Source organism: Lucilia cuprina, chromosome 5 (genome assembly GCF_022045245.1).
Source record: "Lucilia cuprina isolate Lc7/37 chromosome 5, ASM2204524v1, whole genome shotgun sequence".
Lineage (NCBI taxonomy): Eukaryota > Metazoa > Arthropoda > Insecta > Diptera > Calliphoridae > Lucilia > Lucilia cuprina.
The window spans coordinates 27,821,373-27,846,401 of NC_060953.1; the positions used below are offsets into that span (position 1 = coordinate 27,821,373).

Below are 25,029 nucleotides of genomic sequence, written 5' to 3' on the forward strand. Positions count from 1 at the left end.
CTCTGTTTTAAATCGAGAAAAATTATGCGAATTTATTTTTAAACATGAAATTTACTTGGATTCGGTTAACAGAACAGTGCCTGCTCTATTTTCTGTTTTTTTCCAAAATCCTACTTTCTGATCTCTCGGATTTCGTTTAAAATAAAATAGTAGAAAATTTAAAAACTAAACGTAGTTGAAAACTTAGCCGGTTTACAATCGATTTCAAGCCGTCGCCGAATAATTGGTGTCAGTCATCACCTCCTTTAATATTTGCCGACGCAGGGCTCTGTGCCCACCATAAACAAGTATAGAAGTGTATTTTGGTACTTTTTATTCATGGCTGATATTTTTAGTATTATTGGAAAATAGTAGAAAGTGTATTCGGTATTTTTAGGCTGTAAATCGCAAAGAATTGTTTATTTCTATTAATTAATGTTATGTGGTTCTAATAATAAATATTTTTAAAGTAAATAAATAATTATAAAACAAACATTTTGTTTGAAAGTGCATTTGAAACGAGTGTTGAAATATAGTTGCAAAATATGACATTCTGTATTTGTTTACGCCAGATTTTATTTATTTTTGCATCATTAAATGTCTTATATTTAAGTGTATTTATTGCAGAATGTGAATGCAAAACCGAACAAACCCAAGGTAATTAATTCGACACAATTGCTGTTAAAGAATATTGCTTATTTTAATCCTTCCTAAATTTTGTTTTGTTAATTGGCGACGCCCAACATCTTTGATATTTATTAAGGGACATCTGTATATAGTTTGTTTATGCTTTAGTTATTGACGTATGTACATACATATGTATGTATATTTATGTACATTAGAGAGGTCCAAATAGTTTTTTTTTCATAATGAAAACGACCTTTGTGTTTGTTTAAATAAATTCCCGTAAATAAAACAGTTAACCCGAGTTGTATAAGTTTTATGCCAGTCAATTTTTTTAATATTTCAAATAAGTAAGATCTGATTTACAATTTTCCACGCAATATGATTGATATTTTTATTTTTTTTTTTTTTTTTTGAAAATTGCAAAAATTGGATTTTTCGGGATCCCGCGATCCCGTGATTTTACGGTATTTCGGGATTACAAGAATTTAATTATTTTATATATGAAAATCTTCAAATCATGTTTGTAAAGAAAATGTTTTAGTTTGTTGAAATTTAGTTAACAAAATATGTATTTAAATTAAATCAATCTAATTAGTTATAATTTTTAAATAAAAACTTTTAGAATTTCATAATTTCTTAAACTTGTTAAATACACACATTCTAAATAAAATCAAGTAAGAAATTATAGTCGGAAGGGGCCGACCATATAATATTCTACACCTGTTATTTTTTTGAATTATACCTTTGAATTTTTTGAATTATACCTTGCCTCAGATACATAAGCCATTTATTATTGAATAGAATTGTGGACATTGAAGGCGGCTTTTTATATGGGCTAGGATAAAATGAGGCCCTACAGTTATAAAATTCATTAGGGTGGCAAAGGCTAGTATGGAACATGGTTTTGCAGCTTTTTGTCGAGATACGAGTATATTAAACGTAATTATGAACTTTAAAGCCCTTTTCGGCGGGTTGAGTTGTATGGGGGATAGTTGAAATAATGGACCGATGGTAACCATTTTTAATAGGCTTCATCTCCGGAACCAAGGCGCAATTTACATGAAGACTTTTCAGACGTCTGTTTTTTCCAATTCTCTTTTGAGAATCTTCAAAAAATCATGATCATTTATACGGTGATTTTTTACATGCAACTATGCATGTCTTTTTTTGATGTTTAATTGTATAATCCTTTTTAATTACTTATTGGTAGTAAAAATAAAATGAAATTTTTAACATAAAAACCATTTAATTTGATTTAAAAAAATTTAATTACACGCTATAGTATTTTTTTAATGCAAATTTTAATGTTTTCATGTAAAAAAAGACATAATTATTTATTTTACATGAGCATAATATCAACAGTACGAATCAGTTTAAAGAGGAATGTCAAAAACAATCATGAAAATCCCAAATCATGTTTTCTAACCCCCCATTCTCCTCTTCCCCGCTCAACACCAATCACCGACAAACATGAAAACAGACGTCTGGGCAAACATGAAAAAAATCATCGTGTAAATTGGGTGCAAAGAATAAATTAGAAGTGAAACGCTGTCAAAAAGTACCTAAATCTACTGTCAGTCGGTACCTAACTGTAAGAATGTATTAGTAGAATTCTCAAGCCAACATAGTTGCAAAAAATCGGATTTAAAAATTTGAAAAAAAAATTATTTCATTTGAATTTATATTTTAGAAGATTTCTTTAAATATTTTGCAACATAATTTATCTATAAACATTATATATGAACGTATCTTTGCTTTTTAATCTGCAATATTGAAATAATAATTAAGTTAGTTGAAATATTTTTTTCTTGTACCATACGAAAATTTACAACATTGTTCATTTTTCGTTTTAATTTCAACAACAAAAATTAAATGTCAAAAAAATAAAAAATATTTTTTTCGTTTCTAAAAAAATAAATCTTTTCGGGCTATTAAATATATTTAAAGTGTGCAAAAAAATAATAAAATATAACGTTAATGATGTTCTATAAGCCAAGAATTTTCGCGACAAAGTTTTGAAGTTTGGAGTGAGAATAAGTTTCTTAAATATGTGTTGGATCTACACAGAACTCGTCTGTGAGAAGATCGTAACGTTGTTGTTGTAAAAAAATGACAGCGTTTCACTTCTTAGTGTTCAGTGTCCGGAACTATAAATGATCGGACAGGTAGCACAAAGTATACAGAGATGTCACTTTTGACATTTGAAAAAGTCTAAAATCAGCTTTTGTTTGATTTTGAAATTGTTTGTTGAGAAGAGGTATATATAATACAGCTAAAAAAAATCATTGAATTCGTTTTGTGCGAAAGAGAGGGAAATAGCTTTTTGCTCGTGACGTCTCTGTATACCCTGTGCAGGTAGTCGAACATAGCTAAATATAATATGCTTCGTCGCTGGGACAGCGACCTGTAGTTTGATTACATTTTCTAAGCCGATTGGTATACTTTAAGGTTGATATGGGAGCCTCCCACTGGTGTAAAACCTCATATGGTTCCATGCGTACTAATAATTATAATAGAACCTAATTAAATTATTTGAACATCAATATTTTTCTTTAAAAAAATAGCATTTTACATAAATATGTATATATTAGAACATAACATATTCGTAATATTTATTGAAAATTTTTACTCAGATTTTTACAAATTTTTTCAGAGGAGGATCTATTATCTCTTCTTGCCTCATTTTTTGTCCAAATTTGCACCTCAAATAGAATGTGTATTCTAACTCAACTTACAGACACAGAACGTGTATAGTTTTTTGGTCTATTACCAACATTTTGATGTGTTAAAAACGAAATGAATAAATCAATTTATATGTACTATGAGCATGGAATCATTTCACTTTAAAAAAATAAATCTTTCAAATAAGTATAAAACTTGCTTATTTTGAAAAATCCCGGGTTTCGGGATATACTAATCCCGAAAAATCTGGGGATTTTCGTGATCGGGATCGGCGTCCCTAATGTATATGTATGTGATGTAAACAAACATATTTTGCATAGTATGCGAGCATCGAAAAATATTTGTGGATAAGGGTTGACAAACTCAAAATACCGGTTCTGTTATCATTCCAAGAACAGAACGTTGGTCAGTGAGGTCTGCGCTATACTGTTAAAGAAAAATTCCAGTATAACGACGATAATATATAGCTTAATGTTTCCAAGTAATTGATTTAATATGCTAAAAGTTTAATAAATATATACATATCTACTAACTAATACTAGATTCCAATTGTAATATAAAATTGCCGAAAAACATGAATATGACTCGGATGAAATTATATGAACGTGTCATATTTATTTCTTTATTAACATGTATATACTAAAATAGATTCATTTTGTTCACATTCAAATTATTTTTTGCAAAAAATATGGACTAATTTCACTAGGCAATACTTAAAATGCCTCCCAAATAAAAACATCTGATTCTTTGTTCAATAATAATATAATATAATTGTTCAATAATAATATTTATAATTTGTAACACACAAAAATATTGGTCCAATGCCCACCTTAAACTAAACCGATCGATTCAGAATCGATTAAGACATGTCCGTCCGTCTGTCTGTCTATGTAAACCTTGACTTTTTATGGACTTTTTATGCCATAATTACGTCACATATTCCATTATCTCTCTAAAAATTGGCACAAATAAGTTTTATATAAGTATAAAAATTTAATTTCACTGCAGATTTTTGTAATGATCGTCCCTTATTTGACCCTAGCCCCCCTCTTCAAAAAATGTCTTAAACGTCTAAAATTGATTTGTAACCATTTGTATCACAATGATACTCAACAAAACTAACTGTTATTTAACAAGTAATATTTCTATATTCGGCTGTGCCGAATCTTACATACCCTTCACCAAGTATATTTTAAAAAACAGTTTTTATTTATTTGGTATCTCTGCACACATGTCACATTATATTTGTTTGTGTGTATGTTATACACAAATAATATAAACTGTAGCAGAAAGAAATATTAACCGTTGTACTGTAATACCACCGTCAAACTGTATTACCACCATCAAACAAATATGAGCTGTATTACCAACATATTACTGCTTTATCTCCTTGTTCTTTTTATACCCTTCACCTTCGTGAGAACAGAACAGCATCCAAACATACAAAAAAAAAAAAAATACACAGCTGAATAAAGCCAAATGCATCTCCACACAGTGTTGTTCTCAAATTCACAGTGTTGTTGTTGCTTTTTTAACAAAGCATGAAAAAATGTGGCTTTTTTGATGAAATTTTCAGAGTTTGCTCATATCTCCGTTATTTATAGACCGATTTTGCTGATTTTAAATAGCGATCTTCTCGAAAGCATGTCTAACTAAATTATTGAAGATTCGGATCTCGCCGATATCTGGGGACCTCTAAAAACTGATTTCAACAGACAGACAGACATGGCTTAATCGAAAGTATATATATTCTTGATCCTTATAGATAGCGGAGTCGATTAAGCCATGTCCGTCTGTCTGTCTGTTGAAATCAGTTTTTAGAGGACCCCAGATATCGGCGAGATCCGAATCTTCAATAATTCTATTGGACATGCTTTCGAGAAGATCGCTATTTAAAATCAGCAAAATCGGTCGGTAAATAACGGAGATATGAGCAAAAATCCGAGACAACCTCTGAAAATTTCATCAAAAAATTGTTAAAAAAGCAACAAAAACACTGTACATAGAAAAAGATGTACACGTGTGTGTGTAGATGTATTTGGTTTTATTCAGCTGTGTATTTTTTGTATGTTTGGAATCCAAAAATACAAAAAATACACAGCAAAAAAATATTATTTGCATTTTTTGTTAAAATAAAATAATTTTCCCTTTTGTTTTGCAAATATATTTTTTAATGAATAGAAAAAAGTATTTAAAACGTTTTCAATTATATGAGAGTAGATTGTGAGTTATTGTACAATAATTTTTTGCGAATAATGTAAGTTTGAAATTTAAAACTAACACAAATTTTTTCCAAGTGCTTTTTAAAACAATTTTTTTACGATAAACAAAAACGTCAATGTTTACCAGCAATGAATCAGAGGTCGAAGTCGACCGGCTTCGAGTCGGAGCTTAGCCGCCGAACTATATTTAGTTGCTTGAGCCGCCGCCGAAACATTCGGCTTAAATCGACTAAAATTTTTTTAATGTTTTTATTAACTAGACTGTAAGATCAATTATGTTTAAAATACACTATGGTGAAGGGTATATAAGATTCGGCACAGCCGAATATAGCACTCTTACTTGTTTATTGTTGATTTTTATTTGAAAAAGTTTTCAGTAATTTTTACGGAAAATATAAAAAATACAAATAAAAAGAAATTTGTATTTTCTGAGAAATCAAATACAAATCAAATAAAATTTTTAAATAATTTTTTTTAAATAAAAATAATAACAATTACAGTCTTTGATATTTTTACTTTTAACAATATTTGTTTAACATCATGATAACCAGGGAAACCGAAAACATGCTCTAAAAAAAGTGTTTTAAGCGCTTTAAATATGCCGTAAAAAACTCAAAATATGCTCTTAAAATGTAAAATATATGCTTCAAAAATAAAATTTTTTATTATTTTTTAACATTGAAAAGCTCAAAAAGACTGAAATTGTGATGAAATAATAAATGCTTAATATCATATTCTATATCCTACAACATTTTTTTATAAATGTTTCATTTCATAGTTTCAAGAACTAGTATAATAAAATTCCGTTTTACGTTCAGATAACCAATAAATAACATGAAACCATTTGGTCCCCAAAAAACATATTTCAAACGACAAAGTTTAACACATTTCTTCCAATTGCATTCATAGCTTTTAAACTGACATTTTAATCGGTGTTGCCATAAATTCCAATAATTAGTTTTTTAAACTATAAAAATGGATTGGTCTCATGAAATCAAAAGTAATCGGTTTTATGTCCGATTTAAAATATAATGCTTTATTGAATAAAAAACTATAACATAACGAAATTTTTTTTTCAAAATTGTAAAATAGGCTAAAAAATTAAAAAAAAATAAAAAAATAGAATTTTTTTTTTTTTTTAATAAAGTTTTGAAACGAAAAAAGCGAAAACATCAAAATATGCACTAAAAGAGTAAAATATGCTCTAAAAACTCGAAAATATGCTTTAAATATGCTAAAAAGTCAAATCATGCAAAATTATGCTCTTATGGGTAAAATATGCAAAAATATGCTCTAACAAATCGATGCCAAAATTCTCAAATTGGTCTGAAACGTGTAAATATCTTATCCATGAGTCCATACGACGCACCACAAAAAACATGCATTTGCATATTTTGGTTTCCCTGATGATAACAAAAACATATGAATACAATTATGAAACTTTGGAAGCAATAAGATCCTCACTAATATCATGATGACAATCACTTATAAACGTCAGCAACTATTTATCAAATTCACTACAGATGCCGTGCTGTTGCATATTTGAACTATGTCATAATTATTTCGCAGGAAAAAATTTTTAAAACAAAAATAAAAGAATAGTGATAACTTACTACATACGACTATGCAACGTTACGTCTATTGTAATTGATCTTTTTATTTTAGAATCATAAAATTTTCTTTTCGTTATACAAGTTATTCAAAGCTTTTAATCATATTTTATAAAAACACAAGTTAAATTATAAAAAAGTATTTTGTTCTATCGATGTAATTTAATATTTCGGATTCATAAGTATGTATAAATAACAAACAAATGTTGAATTCAATCCGAAATATTTCACTGTATTTTTCACGTATTTCCAATTTAAATCGAAAAATGGTATTATAGTACTTTGTGGAAAAACTCAAATAAATATAGCCCAAAATAATTGTCATAAGGATAACAGAATTAGTTACGAGTTCTATATTCTGCTGTGCCGAATCTTACATACATACTTAATTTCATGTCTCTAGGTTCATTTATATAGAAAATTCAAAAAGCTCCTTTTGTAGAACGAAAAAGTTCTCACATATCTAATTTCTTGTTTCTAGCTTCAATATTATAGACAATTCAAAAATTCAAAAGGTAATTTAAAACGAAAAAATACCAAAAAATCCCTTTTATGTGTTTTCACCTAATACCGACTCTACATAGTTAATTTCATGTTTTTAGTTTCAATATTATAGAAAATTTAAAAAGTACCTTTTGTAGAACGAAATAGTACCAAAAAGTCTCCTTTTATGTGTTCTCGCCTAATCTGGGCTCTACGTAATTAGTTTCTTGTTTCTAGGTTCATTATTATAAACAAATTCAAAAAGTACCTTTTAAAAAACCAAAAAGTTCCCTCTTATGTTCTCACATAATCTGGACTCTACATACCTAATTTCATATTTCTAGTTTCAATATTATAGAAAAATTCAGAAAGTACCTTTTGAAAAACAAAAAAGTACCAAAAAGTCCCCTTTTATTGGTTCTCACTTAATAAAGATTCTACATAATTGATTTTACCTAATCCGGAATCTACATATTTAATTTCACGTTTTCCATCGATAAATACCTGCTTATCGACTCCATGGGCCCCATACCATCACAGAACCGCCACCATGGCTTACAGTTGTTTTTATATTCGGTATATTTATGGCTTCATTTGGCTTTTTCCATACCATACTTCGTCCATCTGAAATGCCTAGTTTTAGGAAGCTCAAAAAATGATAATATCTTATGTCTGTTGACTTCCGAAATAAGTAGGTAGTAAATGCTTTAGTTTGTTGTTTATCTTTGGAGCAGACAAATGGGGGCTTCACGGTTTTCCTTGTGTGCAAGTCTTTCCTCTCTCTCAGTTAAGGATTTGGGGCGACCACTTTGACGGCATCTATTAAACACAGCACAAATGTAATTCGTTGATTTACAGCAGTTGTGAAGATATAAAAAAATTCTTCGCTCGGAATAGTTTAATTCCTTTCCTCTTGTCATTTTTAAAGCAAAAAACTTTACGACAACTCTCTATAAGGACTCAATTATAACTAATAACTCTTGAAAAATGCTGAACACATGTCCTTTTAATAAATATAGCTGGGCAAAAAACAACAGAGCCATAGTAGTGTGGTTGGGTGACATTATGTCGGGGTAGTTTGAGCTTGCTCATTACTCCTGTCTATCCCCAACGTGACTACTATGACAAGAGATTAAAAAGCTTAAGCAAAGTGATTCTACATGGACACAATTCACTCTTTATACTCTTTATTTTATTTATTTAAGATTCATTTTTACAATCGAGCCTATTGGTTTGGCCATATATGATTGCTTAGACTGACAATAATTATTAATTTAATTATAGAAATTCTAGAAAGATGGGAACAAAGAGATTAAAGATAGTATGGAAAGATCATACTAACTAATCTCTCCATACGGGAAATAATTTATAATAAAATGGAATAGAGAGTTCCTTGAACTTATACACCAGAGACTTCAATTAGGCGATTGAGGATGATCTTTTTAAATTTAGATACAGAGTATGAAAATACCTTGAGTCTAGATGGAAGTTTGTTCCAAATTTTTCCAATTCTAACCAAAAAGGATTTTTCGTAAGAAGAACATGTTATTCTTGGAAGAATTATCTGTGTATTTCTGGAACTGTGAGAAAAGTTAAATAATTTATAAAAATTCAGTGGTTTTCTATATTTGATAATCCTTTAAAACAATGTTAACGATCTTATTTTTGCATAATCAGGAAAACTGCAACCGAGAAATCTATTTTCATAAAATAAAGTGTGATCGTGAACATGTAATTTATAAACATATCTTATTATACGACGAGTTACTTTTCTCAATTTTAAGTGTTCGCCTATCGAACATCCTTCAATAACTTCTAAACAATACAAGATGTGTGGCATTAAAATAGTGTGTCCTAATATAACTCTAATATTAGTAGGCAAATATCTACCAATATTATATAAATTTTTTATATTAATATTTAAAAATATATACAGTGGTAGAAATTCGTTTGTACGCAACAAATTTTTTTAACTTTTGAAAGAAAGTAAATAGTGTTTTAAGAAAAAAAGTTTGCGAAATAGTTTGATACTATCTTCGTTACAAAATAATAATATAAAATTGTAATATATTTTCCTCTATTAGCAATTCCAGAGAAAAGAATCAAATTTGTCTGAGACATTCGTTTGTACGCACTTTACATAAGCATAAGCATAAAAATAATTTGTAAATTTATCTTTTTCTTATCATAACATTTACTAGGACCTTCATAATTGTTACTGACATAATAAATTTCATTCGATTTTGGAAAGGTCAACTTTTAGAGCCCTAAGAAAAGAAAGTCATGCTCCAAAAAATTGTTATGTTATTTAAATGCTAAAAATATTTTATTGTGGTTATAAATTATTTCTGCTAAGATGTTAAGAATGATTTTGATTGGTTGTGTCTTAAAAGTCCGCCTGGTTAATATATTATATATATATATATTATATATATATATATATATATATATATAATATATTATATATATAATATATATATATATATATTATATATATATATATATATATATATATATTATATAATATTATATATATATATATTATATATATATTATATATATATATATATATTATTATAACACTATTCGCAAATTTCAATTTGCCAATTTATATGAAATTTTTGTTCATACAAAATTTAAGTATAACATAAAAATACTATTATTTTTAAGCATGTTATGAACGTTAGTAATTTCCTCAAGTCATGTCCAAATGTAAACCGATTACGTCCATTTTGAATACCAAACAAACTGTAACAATAGTTTAGGTCCTATCGTTCTTTCAAGCGTCTAACAGACTGACTGCTAGACATGTCTAGATCGTTTAAAAATAAGGATCTACGTGTTACAAATGAGATCAAAGATTTATAATTGAAACTATATAATTCAAATTAAATTTTTCTCTTTTCTTACCTTTTTAATCATAACAGTTTTTTAAATCTGCCGAAAAAACCAACAGTGTATATATGTATATCGGAAATTTATTGTACAGCCAGGATGTATGTTACTTCAGTAAACAAATTTTCAGCATTTTTAAAACTTGTTGATGATGTAAAGTATGATAATTCAACATTTTACAAAAAGTTCGATGTTCGGTGTTAGGGCGCTATTGCTCGTACTTCTGCCTGGAAGCTTGTTTTATGTTTTAGTAAACGGTCGTATATTTATGTTTCTGGATCTTCAATATAGAACCCCAGCCCCACTTTATCCCAATTTGGAGCCATCCGTGTATCAACGGATTCCTACTGGTGTTTGCTCTAATGTTGTTGACCAAGACATTCTATCTGGAAGCAGCGGTTTAAAATTACCGCTTTTGGACCAGTTCGCCTAAAGTAAAGAGCAGCTGTAAGCGCCTCATATCTTAAATTTGTTTCAATTGGTGGAATATCTAGGAACGTTTCCAGAACTATGGTTGAAGTAGTACACATGGCACCTCTTATACCCAAGCAGCATGTGCGCTGAACTCTCTGTAGTAGTTTGATAGACCCCATTTCATACCTATAGTTTTTCTACATATCGACCATTACCGGTGTGTCATGTTGATCCTGTCCTCTATGTGTTGTCTCCATTTGAATTTCCGGTCGAGGATTACACCTAAGTTCTTAACTTTGTCTGTGACTGGTTTCTTCTTGTACAGGAACATTTAGACATTTTTGTCTTTCTTGTGAAGACAGATTTCAGTTTTTGGCGGTTTAATATTGAGACATCTCAGTTGAGCCCATCTTAAGGCCGTATTCAGAGCCTCCTCAGCTCTTCTACACAAGTAATTTGGAACATGGTATTACGACATCATCCTTTCTCGGTTTGGGTCCTTAGGAGGGTTTTAATTGTGGTAGATTTCAGTTTTTGGCGGTTTAATATTGAGACATCTCAGTTGAGCCCAGCTTAAGGCCGTATTCAGAGCCTCCTCAGCTCTTCTACACAAGTAATTTGGAACATGGTATTACGACATCATCCTTTCTCGGTTTGGGTCCTTAGGAGGCTTTTAATTGTGGTAACCCAGAGTAAACGTGACAAAATGCCACCCTGTGGTATACCGCGAAATACCTTTTTTTCTGATAGTTTTATCGTACATCTCGCAGCTTATCCATCTGTTCCTTAGCATGTGGTTGATCCAGTTACCGAGCACCCAGTCAACATAAAGCTGGTCTAGGGATTGGATAATAGTATTGGATTGGATAAATAACTCCAGTTTATATATTTTACTATCAAAGGATGCATCAATGTAGTGGACAACTTCATTTAAATCGGGTTCTATCGATCGCCCCTTTACATAAGCATGCTGCTTAAATTTTAGGTCTTTGTAGTTGTTGCTGAGGTTGACAGCCCTTGGTCGAAAAATTTCGGGTCATTCCGGTACGTAGAACCAGCTGTCGGGGAATGTCGGGTATACTGCTTGTAACCATATTATCGACTATCCGTTCCAAAGTTTTAAGCAAAGGTTTAAAATTTTTAATTCAGTTTTTTAAATCAAATTAAAATTTATTACTTCACCATTCTATAAAATCATTAATTTTAATTTAATTATAAGCTTAATTCCTTAGGACTTTAAAAATGTTGAATTTATTACTTGTATAATTCATTCTTTAAAGGCTTAATTCCTTGCTGAATGATTTAAATTTTTCCGAATTCAAATCTATTACAAAATAGCTTGAATCGTTTATTCTTGATTCATTTTGTAGGGCATTAACGAAATTTTTTTTTAAATAAAAATGTATATACATTAGGGGGTCTTTTGTTTTTAGAAATTTTATTAAGCATTTTACAAATACAATTTTCTATTTTAATTTCACCTAATTAGATATGATTAAACAAAAAACAAATACTATATTACAGGTGAAATTAAACTAAAATAAATATAGCCGCTATTTAAATTTACATTAATGATAAATCTTACTCGAAACATATTATTTATAAAGTTTTTTAAACTTTATTTTTGTGTGTCTTTTAATAATACATTCGAAATATAATTTGAATCATTCAGTATATGAATCAATTAAAATAAACTAAGCTATTGAATTAATTCATGAACATTAATTTTTTGTATTCTAAACCATATAATAAAGAATGGCAGACATCGGAACTTATTTGATCCTAGCACTAATATAAGATCCCCCTCCGAATATTATTGTAACGCATTTAACATATCAGCAAAGCTTTGAAATTCAATATAGAAACAACTTTAACGAACATAATGCGCTACACTAAATTTTATGATTTCATTAAAAAAGTAATGAAATCTGACATAAACAAGTTTTACCCTACCTCCAATGACTTTAAAGCGCACAATTGGCGTAAAATGCAATTCAAAGTTAACAAGTTTTATAGGAACCAAAATTTGTTTACTAACTACTATGGCATTCGGTCCTTAATTTACGCTATTATTTATTTTATAGATCTTAAAGATAGATAATATAGAAAAATGCTTTAAATATGCTACAAAAGCCGAATCATTCTAAAGCACTCTTTTAGGTAAAATTCTTGGGGTATTTAATTCAGATATTCTTTAAAGTTTGACACAAATGAATCCCAATTTGAAGAAAGACTTGGGCTTGCCATTACTTAAGAATATTTATAACTCTTTATCACCTTGTAAAAATATTTTTAAAAATAAAAAAGTTTCATAAAAAATGTATTTTGTTGTTGTTATAGTTCGACTGTGGCCGATAGTTCTTTAATGAAATTAGAATAATTAAAATTTAATTATTTAATTTAGTGTCTGAGGAAACTGCACCAACCAGCTCTTAATTGTGTCAAAATTCAGGCGAATGCCTGAATAGTTGTATTCTCTTACAATGTTCATTTACACCTCTGCGGGATCTGTAGCCATTAACGGTTTCATTGACCGCCAATTGATGCAAAATTTCCCGGGCGGTTTTAATTGACAGTCATGGTTAAAATAAAAACTTATCTTTGTCTCTAATAAAATTTAAATATTATTTTTATAACACCATTATAGTGGTGAGGGTATTATACGTTTGTTCTGAAGTTTGTAACACACAAAAATATTCAATACCCACCTTAAAGTATACCGATCGATTTAGAGTCATTTTTGAGTCGATTAAGAGATGTCCGTCCATCTGTCGGCTGGCTGGCTGTCCATGTAAACCTTGTGCGCAAGGTACAGCCCACAGCCTTATTTAGAAATTTTTTTATCAATAAATTGCTTAAATACTTTGGAATTAAGGTAAAATTTAACATAAGATTTTCTTTATGAAAAATAAAAATTTTAAAAATATACTCATGGTGTAGGGTTTTATATGGTCGGCTACGCGCGACTATACATTCATACTTGCTTTATTTTATATAAAATCTTGGGAATCTTGTTGGATCTAAACAATTTTATTATAACCAGGGAAACCGAAAACATGCTCTAAAAAAAGTGTTTTAAGCGCTTTAAATATGCCGCTAAAAACTCAAAATATGCTCTTAAAATTTAAAAAATATGCTCCAAAAATAAAATTTTTCATTATTTTTTAACATTGAAAAGCTCAAAAAGACAGAAATTGTAATGAAATAATAAATGTTTAGTGTCATATTTCATCCTACAAGATTTTTTATAATTGATTCATCTCATAGTTTGAAGAACTAGTTTAATAGAATTCCGTTTTACGTTCAGATAACCAATAAATATCATGAAACCATTTGGACCCAAAAAAACATATTTCAAACGACAAAGTTTTACACATTTCCACTAATTGTATTCATAGCTTCTAAACTGACATTTAATCGGTGTTGTCATAAATTCCAATAATTATTTTTTTAAATTATAAAAATGGATTGGTCTCATGAAATCAAAATTAATAGGTTTTATGTCTGATTTAAAATGTAATGCTTTATTGAACAAAAAACTATAACATTGGTTTTCGTGAGAGTAATGTATTTTTTCAGTTTTTAAGTTCTACAAACGAATTTTTTTTCAAAATTGTAAAATTGGCTGAAAAATTAAAAATAAAAAAATTAAATTTTATTTTTTTAAATTAAGTTTTGAAAATGTACAAAAACGAAAAAAGCAAAAACATCACAATATGCACTAAAAGAGTAAAATATGCTCTAAAAACTCGAAAATATGCCTTAAATATGCTAAAAAAGTCAAATCATGCTAAATTATGCTCTTATGGCTAAAATATGCAAAAATATGCTCTAAGAAATCGATGCCAAATTTCTTAAATTGGTCTGAAACGTATAAATATCTTATCCATGAGTCCATACGCACCACAAAAAACATGCATTTGCATATTTTGGTTTCCCTGATTATAACTAATTAGTCCATTATTTTTTGCAAAAAATAATTTATATATAAACAAACAAGTATGTTAAAAATGGGGATTATTAAAAAAATAAAACATTTGGTTTGTTTTTTTTAACATTATTTCGGAATATTTTTACTTTTTTTGCCAAATTTTTTTAAGAGGGCTCAAAGGGGACTATTGCAAAATATGGCCCTATCCTTAAAAATGTTGGAAGGGGGGAGTTAAGTCTTCTTCAATATTATTTATGTAGAATTTAAAAGTGTTATTAGTGTTTGTAAGTGAATTTTGACCTTTAAGTCATTTTCTGAAGGGGAGTTTGTATGGGGGATAGGGTCAAATGAAGCCCGATCATTACAAAAATTGGTAGTGTCATTTAAAGTTCTATAAAACTAAGTTTTGTCGACTTTTGTTAACATAATAGATCAGTTAAATTAATTATAAGCCAAAAGGCCCTATTTGGGGGGTACGGTTGTATGGAGGCTAGTCGAAATAATGGACCGATTTTAACCATTAACCAATAGGCTTCGTCCTTGAGCCAAAAGAAGCGTGTGTGCCAAATTTCATCTAATTATCTTGTACCTTGCGCACGAGGTTTACATGGACAGCCAGCCAGCTTAATCGACTCAGAAAATGATTCTAAGCCGATTGGTATACTTAAGGTATAGGACGAATATTTTTGTATGTTACAAACATCAGCACAAACCCTACACCCACTAAAGTTGTGTAGGTAATAATAATAAATGCAATAAATTTTGCAAAAATATAATTTTAATGTAAACAAAACAGTCAACATTTTTAAGGAGTATATAACTTTGTGATCATAATAATTAAAAATACAATATATCGATCCTTAAATGACCATACCCTTCAAATATTATCTCCCAGAAAATTACTTAAACGCCCATTACTGGCTTAAAAATACGAGTCTAGCTCTGAAATTCGATATAAGAAGAAACAAAAGAAACTAGTAATGTATATTTTCAAATATATTTGAGAATGAATCTCATTTTATTAAATTATCTTTTGTATAAAACCATGGTGCGTATACGATGCACAAGTGCACTTAAAAGCTGTAATATGGCAATAAAAAACTAATATAATTTTAAACTAGTTAACAGAGGCCAACAATTTTTAAGTTTTAAACTAAAGTAGTAAATCATTAGGATTTACACTTAGAGGAAAACTTACCGAAAATAATCGTTTTGTACTTACACATTGCCGGCCCCCTTGCAACACTTAAGGTGTTGTTACTAAACATACTTAGCCATTAAAGGCAATTCAAAGTGAGTTATAAAGGACTCCAAATTTATTTGAAATACATAATAGCCATTAAGAGACTGGTTGAGCCATTACGGGACTCTAGTTGAGTCATAGAGACTCCAGTTGAGCCATAAAGAGACTCCTGTTGAGCCATAAAGAGACTCTGGTTATATTAAGATTTTGAATCTTATCTAGTAAGGCGACAAACCCGTAATGATCCAACCAAAAATGCTATATTGGGCAAGTGGTAGGGCTCTGATGAATCCTGCCTTTCATAATCATTGGTGCAATTTCCGGTCCCAAAACCAATGGTACTTGACCAAAATGATTAATGGTGGGATCGGCTAACTGGAGACCTTTAAACGGCTCCAGGACACTGAGAGGCGGTGTTTTTACACGATCCATTTGATCCGCTCTCGCCAGTACAATAATACGCTGAGTATTCTCAAACCTCGATTCAACTTCGATTCTACAACATTCCTGATCATTAATCTTAATCTTTGGAATTTTTAGTTTGGCGATTAAATCTGCACAAATATAACTATTTTGGCAGCATAGATCCAGAATAGACCTCACCGAAACTTTATTTCGAGACAATCGCATGTTAAGCTGTATAGTCGGGAAAAAAGCAACCGCTTGTCGAAATTGTACATTCGCGATTGACGCGGCCTGACGCTCGTTGGTTTTTGTAGACTTGGTTTTGGTTGGAGTAGAAAATGGTGAGCTTCTTTACAAAATTTACATTTAGCTGAACTTTTACAATTTTTGTTAACGTGACAGCTTAATAAGCAGCGATAACAAACTTTGTGCAATGCCAACTTTGTCCGAAATCTAAGCTCAAGGTCCATTTTCTCGAATTTCCCGCAAAACCTTAACAAATGGTTTTTGCGGCAAATTGGACACCTCGGCTTATCCGATTAGGACGCGCTTGCTGATTGACAGGATTCGAACACGAAGCTTCCACTTGTTCAAGTATAGTAATGGTTGGCGGGGGTACTATAGTTGGATCTGCAACCACTGTACTACTCTTACTATCTTCCAAGAAGTATCAGGTAACTGATAATTTCTTTAAAAAACCAAATCATTGACACAATGTAAAGTTGCCTTTATTGTAAAGTTGTAAAGTTGACCTTTTATGTAAAGTTGCTAAATATTCTTGCTTCCATCGTTTGCAAATATGGTGAACTAAAGCCTTCACTTTTTTATAACGATTCACAATACTAATTGGACTGTCATAAATTGTTGGCTCCGGTGGAGCTAGTATTGCGGATCCTATTAAAAAATGACATGGAGTTAGCGCAGTAGAACACAAAGGACGAGAGTTTAGACATGCTTCAATCCTAGCCAAGATCGTAGAAAATTCCTCAAACGAATATTTACAATTTTGAACTTCCTTCCGAAAATGAAGTTTAAAACTCTTGACACCAGCTTCCCATAAGCCACCCATATGAGGGGCGCCAGCTGGTAATAATTTTCAAGACAAACTCTCATAACCTACTCTCGATCACAATCTGGCCTCGCATTCTTTTAAAAATGTTTCAAAATTTCTAGTTATTTCATTCGATGTTCCAACAAAGTTCGTTGTCCGAAAAAATAGTCTGAGAACAACCTCTCCTAGAAATGAATCGATCAAATGCGGCTAAAAAAGCGTCAGTAGATAGGCCCGAAGTCGCTTTTAAATGTATGGCTTTAGTCCAAAAATTAATAAATATACATAACCTTTAGTTATCAGACACGAACGTCGAGTAAAGTTTTTCACATCGAACGGACCTGCAAAATCAACTCCAGTATTTGTAAATATTTTATCGATCGTGGTACGCTCCGGAGGGAGCGCAGCCATTATTTGACTGCATGAACGTTTTAGATCTATAATGCAACGTTTGTAATGATGAACTACTGTTCGAATCAGAGTTCGCAATCGAGGGACCCAATATTCAGTTCGGTTAACTCTCAACATTAATTGATTCCCACCATGAATCGTGAACTTATGAACAAATTCCGCCATAAGTTTTGCAAGTCGACACCCGTAAGGTAATATGATGGGATACTGTTCCGAAAATGACAACGAAGGTGACTTAACTAATATACCATTAAATCTCATAACATTTCGTTCATAGAGGAAGGAATTTAAAGGAATTAAAGAGCCCTTTGTCGGTAAGGGTTCCTTATCTATATTCATTGGCATAAAAGGCTTTTTGAGCAACAATAGCTAACTAAACTTTCACAATTTTAACTTCTTGACAGGATATTCTATTGGATTCATAAACAAAACGTCCCTTCCTCGCTGGGTGAGTAGCATTAAAAAATCTAAATATATATGCAATAACGCGTAAATACAATACATCCTCAAAATGGGTAAAGAAGGAAGCGTTAGCTTTCATTTTCCGAATTTCCAAATCAGTATCTATATTGTTCAGGCTTAGCGTTTCCAATTAAGATTAATCCTGACATAACCACGAAGGACCATACCACCACAATTCATTTCAAGATAAAGTAAGAGGATCTACACCTCTACTACCTAATCTGCAGGATTTCCTTCTGAACGCACGTGAAACCAATTAAGATTTCCAGTGTTTTCTTGGATGCTACAGACCCTATAACTGCACCACACAGTTCAAGGCGAGGCTATGACACAGATTTCAATGGGGCTACTTTGGTCTTTGAAGTTAGTAAGTTAGAGGTAATTTCGCCACCCGATGACTCTATACGTATATCACTTTACAGAAGTGTGTAATGAATGGGCTCTAATTTGTCTATACATTTTAGAAATGTCATAGTTAAATACAAACTTAAATAGTCGCCATCTCAAAATCAAACTAACCAAATCTGCTTGTAAAGAAGGCCCTACAAACAGTCATTCAAACTTTTATCTTTGAGGTCCTATTCGAGGCGTTAAACACCACTATAAGCCTTGTGGTTTTACGACCGCATTTTCCTTATTGCTGGCTGTTTTAACTCCCAAAACTTGGTTAGATTCTCATTTAAATTATCCTCTTCCGAAAAGGCAATAGTAGTGGAGAATACATTGATAGCATCTTTTGGTGAAATGTTAACGGGTACTGTCAGAACCCAACCAAATACAGTCTTTTGAGGCGTTAAACTGCCAACTAAATTCGTCCGAACTTGGGGCTTGTCAATAATAAATCTACTGCCTTGCTTTTGTAAAAGTTACGATCTGTCAGTCTGATATTCGCAATTCACCTTTTATTTTCGAAGGACAATTGAATGAAGGCAAATTTCCGGAAATAGAAGGCATTACAAAAGCATTAACTTCCAAATTAAAACCTGCATCTAGTGGGGAATCAACTCGAATAGAGCAACATTTTCTCGAAGTTGTAGAACCGTCTTTATGAACACCGGAAATCGTAACATTCATAGAATGTGACGGAAGTCGCAGTTGATTTCGCAAATGTTCCGATATGAAAGAAGCTTCCGAAGTAGGATCAATTAATGCTCTAGTTGGATACGTCGTATCATGACTATGAACCGAAACCATAGCAGTCTTCCATTTTGTAAAATATGAAAGACTTGGCGATTCGAATTAGTTGGAACAGCGGCAGAGGTAGAAGCTTCATGCAAATTTAATTCTGGCGTATTGCCAATTATTGCTATTGGTGGTGAAGCAGAATTACCAGCAGGCTTCTCACGATGAAGCAGAGTGTGATGTCTTTTCCTACACACGGAACAACTATGCTCGCTCTTACAATCCTTAACTTCATAGGTTGGTGCAAAACAATTCACACAACAATGATGTTTCTTTACTACGTTATACCTCTCAGAAACGGACATTTTTTTGAATTGACGGCAAAAACGTAGTAAATGACCCTGTCTATGACAAACTACACACGTATTCTTAGTGCCTGTATTAGAAATATGAGCCTTTATTTTCCGTTCAAAACCTTTTTTGTTAACATTGGAACTCGTTAGATCGCGGATGCAATCCAAAGTTTGAATTCTTTCGACGAAAACATATCCAAATCCTTTCTTGTGTTCTGTTCCCATAATGTCCTTGTGCTCTGTTCCCATAATGTCACTGTCTGAGAAGGTAATCTTTGAATACAAATAAAAACTAGAATAGGGTCCCGATTTTGAGTAGAAATTTCATAAATTGCCATGGCAGTAATAAAACCATTAATTTCGCGTTCTAACGTTTTCAAAGACGAGCTAGTTTTTTTTGAAATTGTCTCTAACTCAAACAAACCTTTTACTAACATTCGAGGTTTTTCATACATACGTAAACGTGAGCCAAGATAGGTAATCGCCACTGAAAATGTCAGTGTCACAGGGAGGTAGAGAGATTATGACTGACGTTTTCATAGTTTGTATCAATAGTAGGGCACTCTTTAGGTTTTGATCTGCCCTCAAGTTTATCAATTTTTAGTTTTATAAGCTTTGAACAACGCACATAGACGTTCTTGGAGCTATTAAATTTGCTTTCAGCCACTTGAATATCCTCTGGCTCCGCGTCTTCTGATGATTGGAGATCATCAATACACTTATCAAAAGCAATTTTCATTTTTTCCCATAACATCTTCAGTTCGCTGTCCAACACATCAAAATAATAAACATGATGCTCCTCTTCGCGTATGGTATGAAAATTAACCTCAAATTTTATAACCGAATCCGAAAGACGGGTAAAACGTTCGAGAGCTGTCAACGGCATTTTCAAAAAAAGTTTTAATTTAATTTCAAAATTGGTTTTCCCAATTTTGAAATTAAATTTAAATTTAAATGGGAAAACCAATGTAAAGTCAAACTAACCGAGCGTAGGGCGACTTTTTTTAATTTGCAAAGGAGGAAGAAGAAGCAATAAATGAGCAAAACAAAATTCCGATAATGAAAAGCAACAAATTACGGAAATAAATTTGTAAGAAATAATTCAATAAATTTGCAAAAAAAGTTAAAAAATACCAATAAAAAATCAATAAAATTGTTAATAAAAAATTATACACATATGATGTACATATGTATGTATGTATGTATGTATGTATGTATGTATGTATGTATGTATGTATGTATGTATGTATGTAAGGAGTGAGATCGAAAAATTCTTAACATACATATATGTTTATTTCATTAAGAGACATTTAACCTTAATTCCAAGTATTTAACAAATTTATTGATGAAAAACAAATTTTCTAAAAGAAGCTTCATATGTGAGTTAGGGTAAAACTTTGGCGATCCTCATTAAATTTGGGGAAGGTATATATTTTTATATTACATTTAGTTATGTAAAATTTCATTGTGATTATTTATTTTTGATTTATGGTTTCACTTTTTTGATAACGTATGCAAATACTATTTTTTGCAACGTTAGAATTTTATTAAGCTCTGCTTTTTCATAATGTGAATTTAATCTTAACTCCAAAGTATTTAACCAATTTACTGATGAAAACACATTTTCTAAACGAGGCTTCATATGTGAGTTAGGGTAAAATATTGGCGGTCCTCATTTAATTTGGGGAAAGGATATATTTTTATATAACATTTAGATATGCAAAATTTCATTGCGATTGTTTAATTTTGAATAATGGTTTCAATTTTTTTAATAACGTATGCCAATAATATTTTTTGCAACGTTAGAATCTTTTTAAGCTCTTTTTGCAACTTTGTTGGATGATTCATATGTGTAAAACGTTAACAGTACCTAAATAATAGAGTCCGACCGAACTCAGAATTTCGTTCCGTACCGAACACCGAACCCGAACTTCGGTAAATTTGAACCGGTGAACACGAACTTTTTTCTTAAATGAAAAGCGCATTTATGATTAACAAGTAGGAAAGTATATTCGGGCATGGCCGACCATATAATACCCTACACCATGAGTATATTTTTAAAATTTTTACTTTTTATAAAGAAACTTTTATGTTGAATATTATTCCAAAATATTTAAGTAATTTATTGATAAAAAAAACTAAAATTTCTAAATGAGGCTTTATATAGGTCAAATATGGGCCGATCCTTGGGAAATTTGGGAAAAGGATATATTTTTAAATAACAGTTAGTTTTGTTGAGTTTCATTGCGATACATATGGTTACAAGTCAATTTTAGACGTTTAAGACATATTTTGAAGGGGGGTTTGTATGAGGGCTAGGGTCAAATAAGGGCAGATCCTTACGAAAATTTGCAGTGTCATTTATACTTATTTAAAACTTATTTGTGCCAATTTTTAGAGAGATAATAGAATATTTGACGTAATTATGGTACGGTTGTATGGGGGCTAGGTGAAATAATGGACCGATTTTCAATTAGACCCTGTACCAAAAAACATGCTTGGTCCAAATTTTATCAAATTATCTTGAAAATTGCGGCCTGTACCTTGCGCACAAGGTTTACATGGACAGCCAGCCGGACAGACGGACGTACGGACATGTCTTAATCGACTCAAAAATCATGATTCTGAATCGATCGGTATACTTTAAGGTGGGTATTGGACCAATATTTTTGTATGTTACAAACATCAGCCCAAACGTATAATAGGGTATAAAAAGTAATAAATTATAACATTTAAAACCAAAATATGAACATCCGGAAGATTTTTTGAAAAGGGTCTTTAATTACCAATTGGGTCAATTATCAAGTAATTACGAATCCCAGAGAGTGATAAATTTCTAATAACAAACTATTTTTGTTTTGGTTTTTAAACGACTCATTTACAATGATATAATTTTCTGTAAGAGCACGCAGAGAAAAAAACATGGTCGTGGTTAAAATGCATGTTTTCTCTATGCAATATTAAAATTTAAATATATTTTATGAATATAATATATTCAATTGCTCGCATTCGAAATATTTTTAGTATTTTTGTTAAAAATATTTACCCATACAATCTATTGCATATTGCAGATTACAGACATATATAAAATGTTTTTACATGAAATATATTGCGCATCAACTCGCTAACATATTTATAATACCCAATATTTTCCTACACATATATTCGAAGTTGAAATGTACGCAAGCAGAGCATATACAAGTACATATGTGCCGTCGAAAACACGAAACAAAACAATAGTCGCGACTATGAGGTTACAATATTTTTACTATCAAAATCAAATATTATTTACTATAGGAAATAACTTATGGTCTAAAATTTAACATGTGTATGTCAAATTTTATTTATAAATTTTTATAAATGTTTAATGTATATTATGGGAAAAAAGTACATACATATGCATGAAATAACCAAATTTTAATTAGAAAATTTTTGAATTAAATTATTGAATGTATATTAAATTAATGTTTAATTTTTATGGGGAGTATTAAAATGTATGTATTTGTATTGATTGTAAAAGGTAATATAATTAGAAAAAATACTTAGAGGATGCGGATGCAAAAACTACAAACAAGTTTTTACATGTAATGACAATTTCATTTAGATATTAAAAGTAAATTTGTAAATTCGTGTTAATTGTATCAGGAGAACAAAAAAGGTGTAAATACGTTACATTAAAAAGTGTATGCTTATGTATGCACATACATATTACATATGAATGTAAAAATATATTCAAATATGTACATTAGAGTGTTCCAAGCTTGTATGAAGGAAAAAAATTGTATCCCACTAGAATTGTTCTATGGGTTATAAAAATAAGTAGTGCAAAAAATTAGGACAATAGGATTACGTTAACTGGTGCCGCAACGGCTCTGAAATTTGAAGATGCATTTACAAGGAAAATATGCAATTTTTCAGTTTTCACAAAAGTTTTGACATTAAACAATTTGTTTTGCATTTTATTGTCAAAAAATCGTAATGTACACAGAATTAGCGTTACAAAAAGATAAAAAAACAAAAAATTGGTTGAAAAAGTAAAAGTTATTAAAAATTCGCCATTATCGTGTTTGAATTCGAAATGTGATAACAAAATAAACATATTTTTGAAAATATTCTAAAAAACAATTGTATTACTTAAAATACATCTGTTGTAACTTGAATATGAGTTTTTGTCCTTATAGAATAACGTAAACCTGTTCTCAGCTATGGTCGAAAAATTTTGATATTTTTAACGGTCGTTTCAAAATTTTAATTTTAGTTTTTTTGATACTTTGTTAAACAAATTTCAATATTTTTGGGAGATCTCATAGGGATTTATGGACAACAGATTAGGGAATACAACAGTAAAAAATTAGGTCAATACCTCTTATAGTTTTCCTGTACCTGCAATTTGAATTCAGCGGATTTCGAGAAAAACCCTTTTTTATGTAATATTTTGCAAAATTAGCCTTTTTATTATATTGTTGTGTATTTTAAATGGAACCTTTTGTAAATTTATTAGTCCAGATATTTCTAAATAAAAATCAAGAGTTTCATGCAATGTGGACGCCATTAACCCATAAACTTTAAAGGTCAAATTTTGTAATATTTGCAATTTTTGATGGAAACTAATCGAAATTGTTATTATTTTTAGGTAGATTATCATAAAACTTAAGAAATTTATTTATTAACAACCGATATTTACAATAATAGTGAAAAAAATAAATTAACCCTGAAACGGCCTTGGGGTTTAAAATGACCCCGATGTTTTAAAAACATGCCAATTTGGACATATTTCAATAAAACCCGTTTGCAATCCCGAAATCCGCTGAATTCAAGTTGCAGGTACAGGCAAACTATAAGAGGTATTGACCTAATTTTTTTACTGTTTTATTCCCTTATCTGTTGTCCATAAAACCCTATGAGTTCTCCAAAAAATATTGAAATTTGTTAAACAAAGTATCAAAAAACTAAAATTTGAATTTTGAAACGACCGTTAAAAATATAAAATTTTTTCGACCATACTGAGAACAGGTTTTCGTTATTCTATAAGGACAAAAGATCATATTCAAGTAACTACATGCGTATTTTAAGTAATACAATTGTTTTTTTAGAATATTTTCAAAAATTTGTTTATTTTGTTATCACATTTTGAATTCA

The 25,029-nt window shown here is 30.4% G+C and overlaps 1 protein-coding gene across 1 annotated transcript in view; it reads left to right on the forward strand.

The window, feature by feature from the left end:
- The first annotated feature begins 339 nt into the window (after positions 1 to 339).
- LOC111685427 (tyrosine-protein phosphatase 69D) overlaps positions 340 to 25,029 on the forward strand; it is a 210,655-nt gene continuing 185,965 nt past the window's right edge. The window contains exon 1 of the mRNA XM_046952424.1: positions 340 to 636. Coding sequence (XP_046808380.1) covers positions 525 to 636 — 112 coding nt within the window. The 5' untranslated portion in view covers positions 340 to 524. The remainder of the gene's footprint in view (positions 637 to 25,029) is intronic.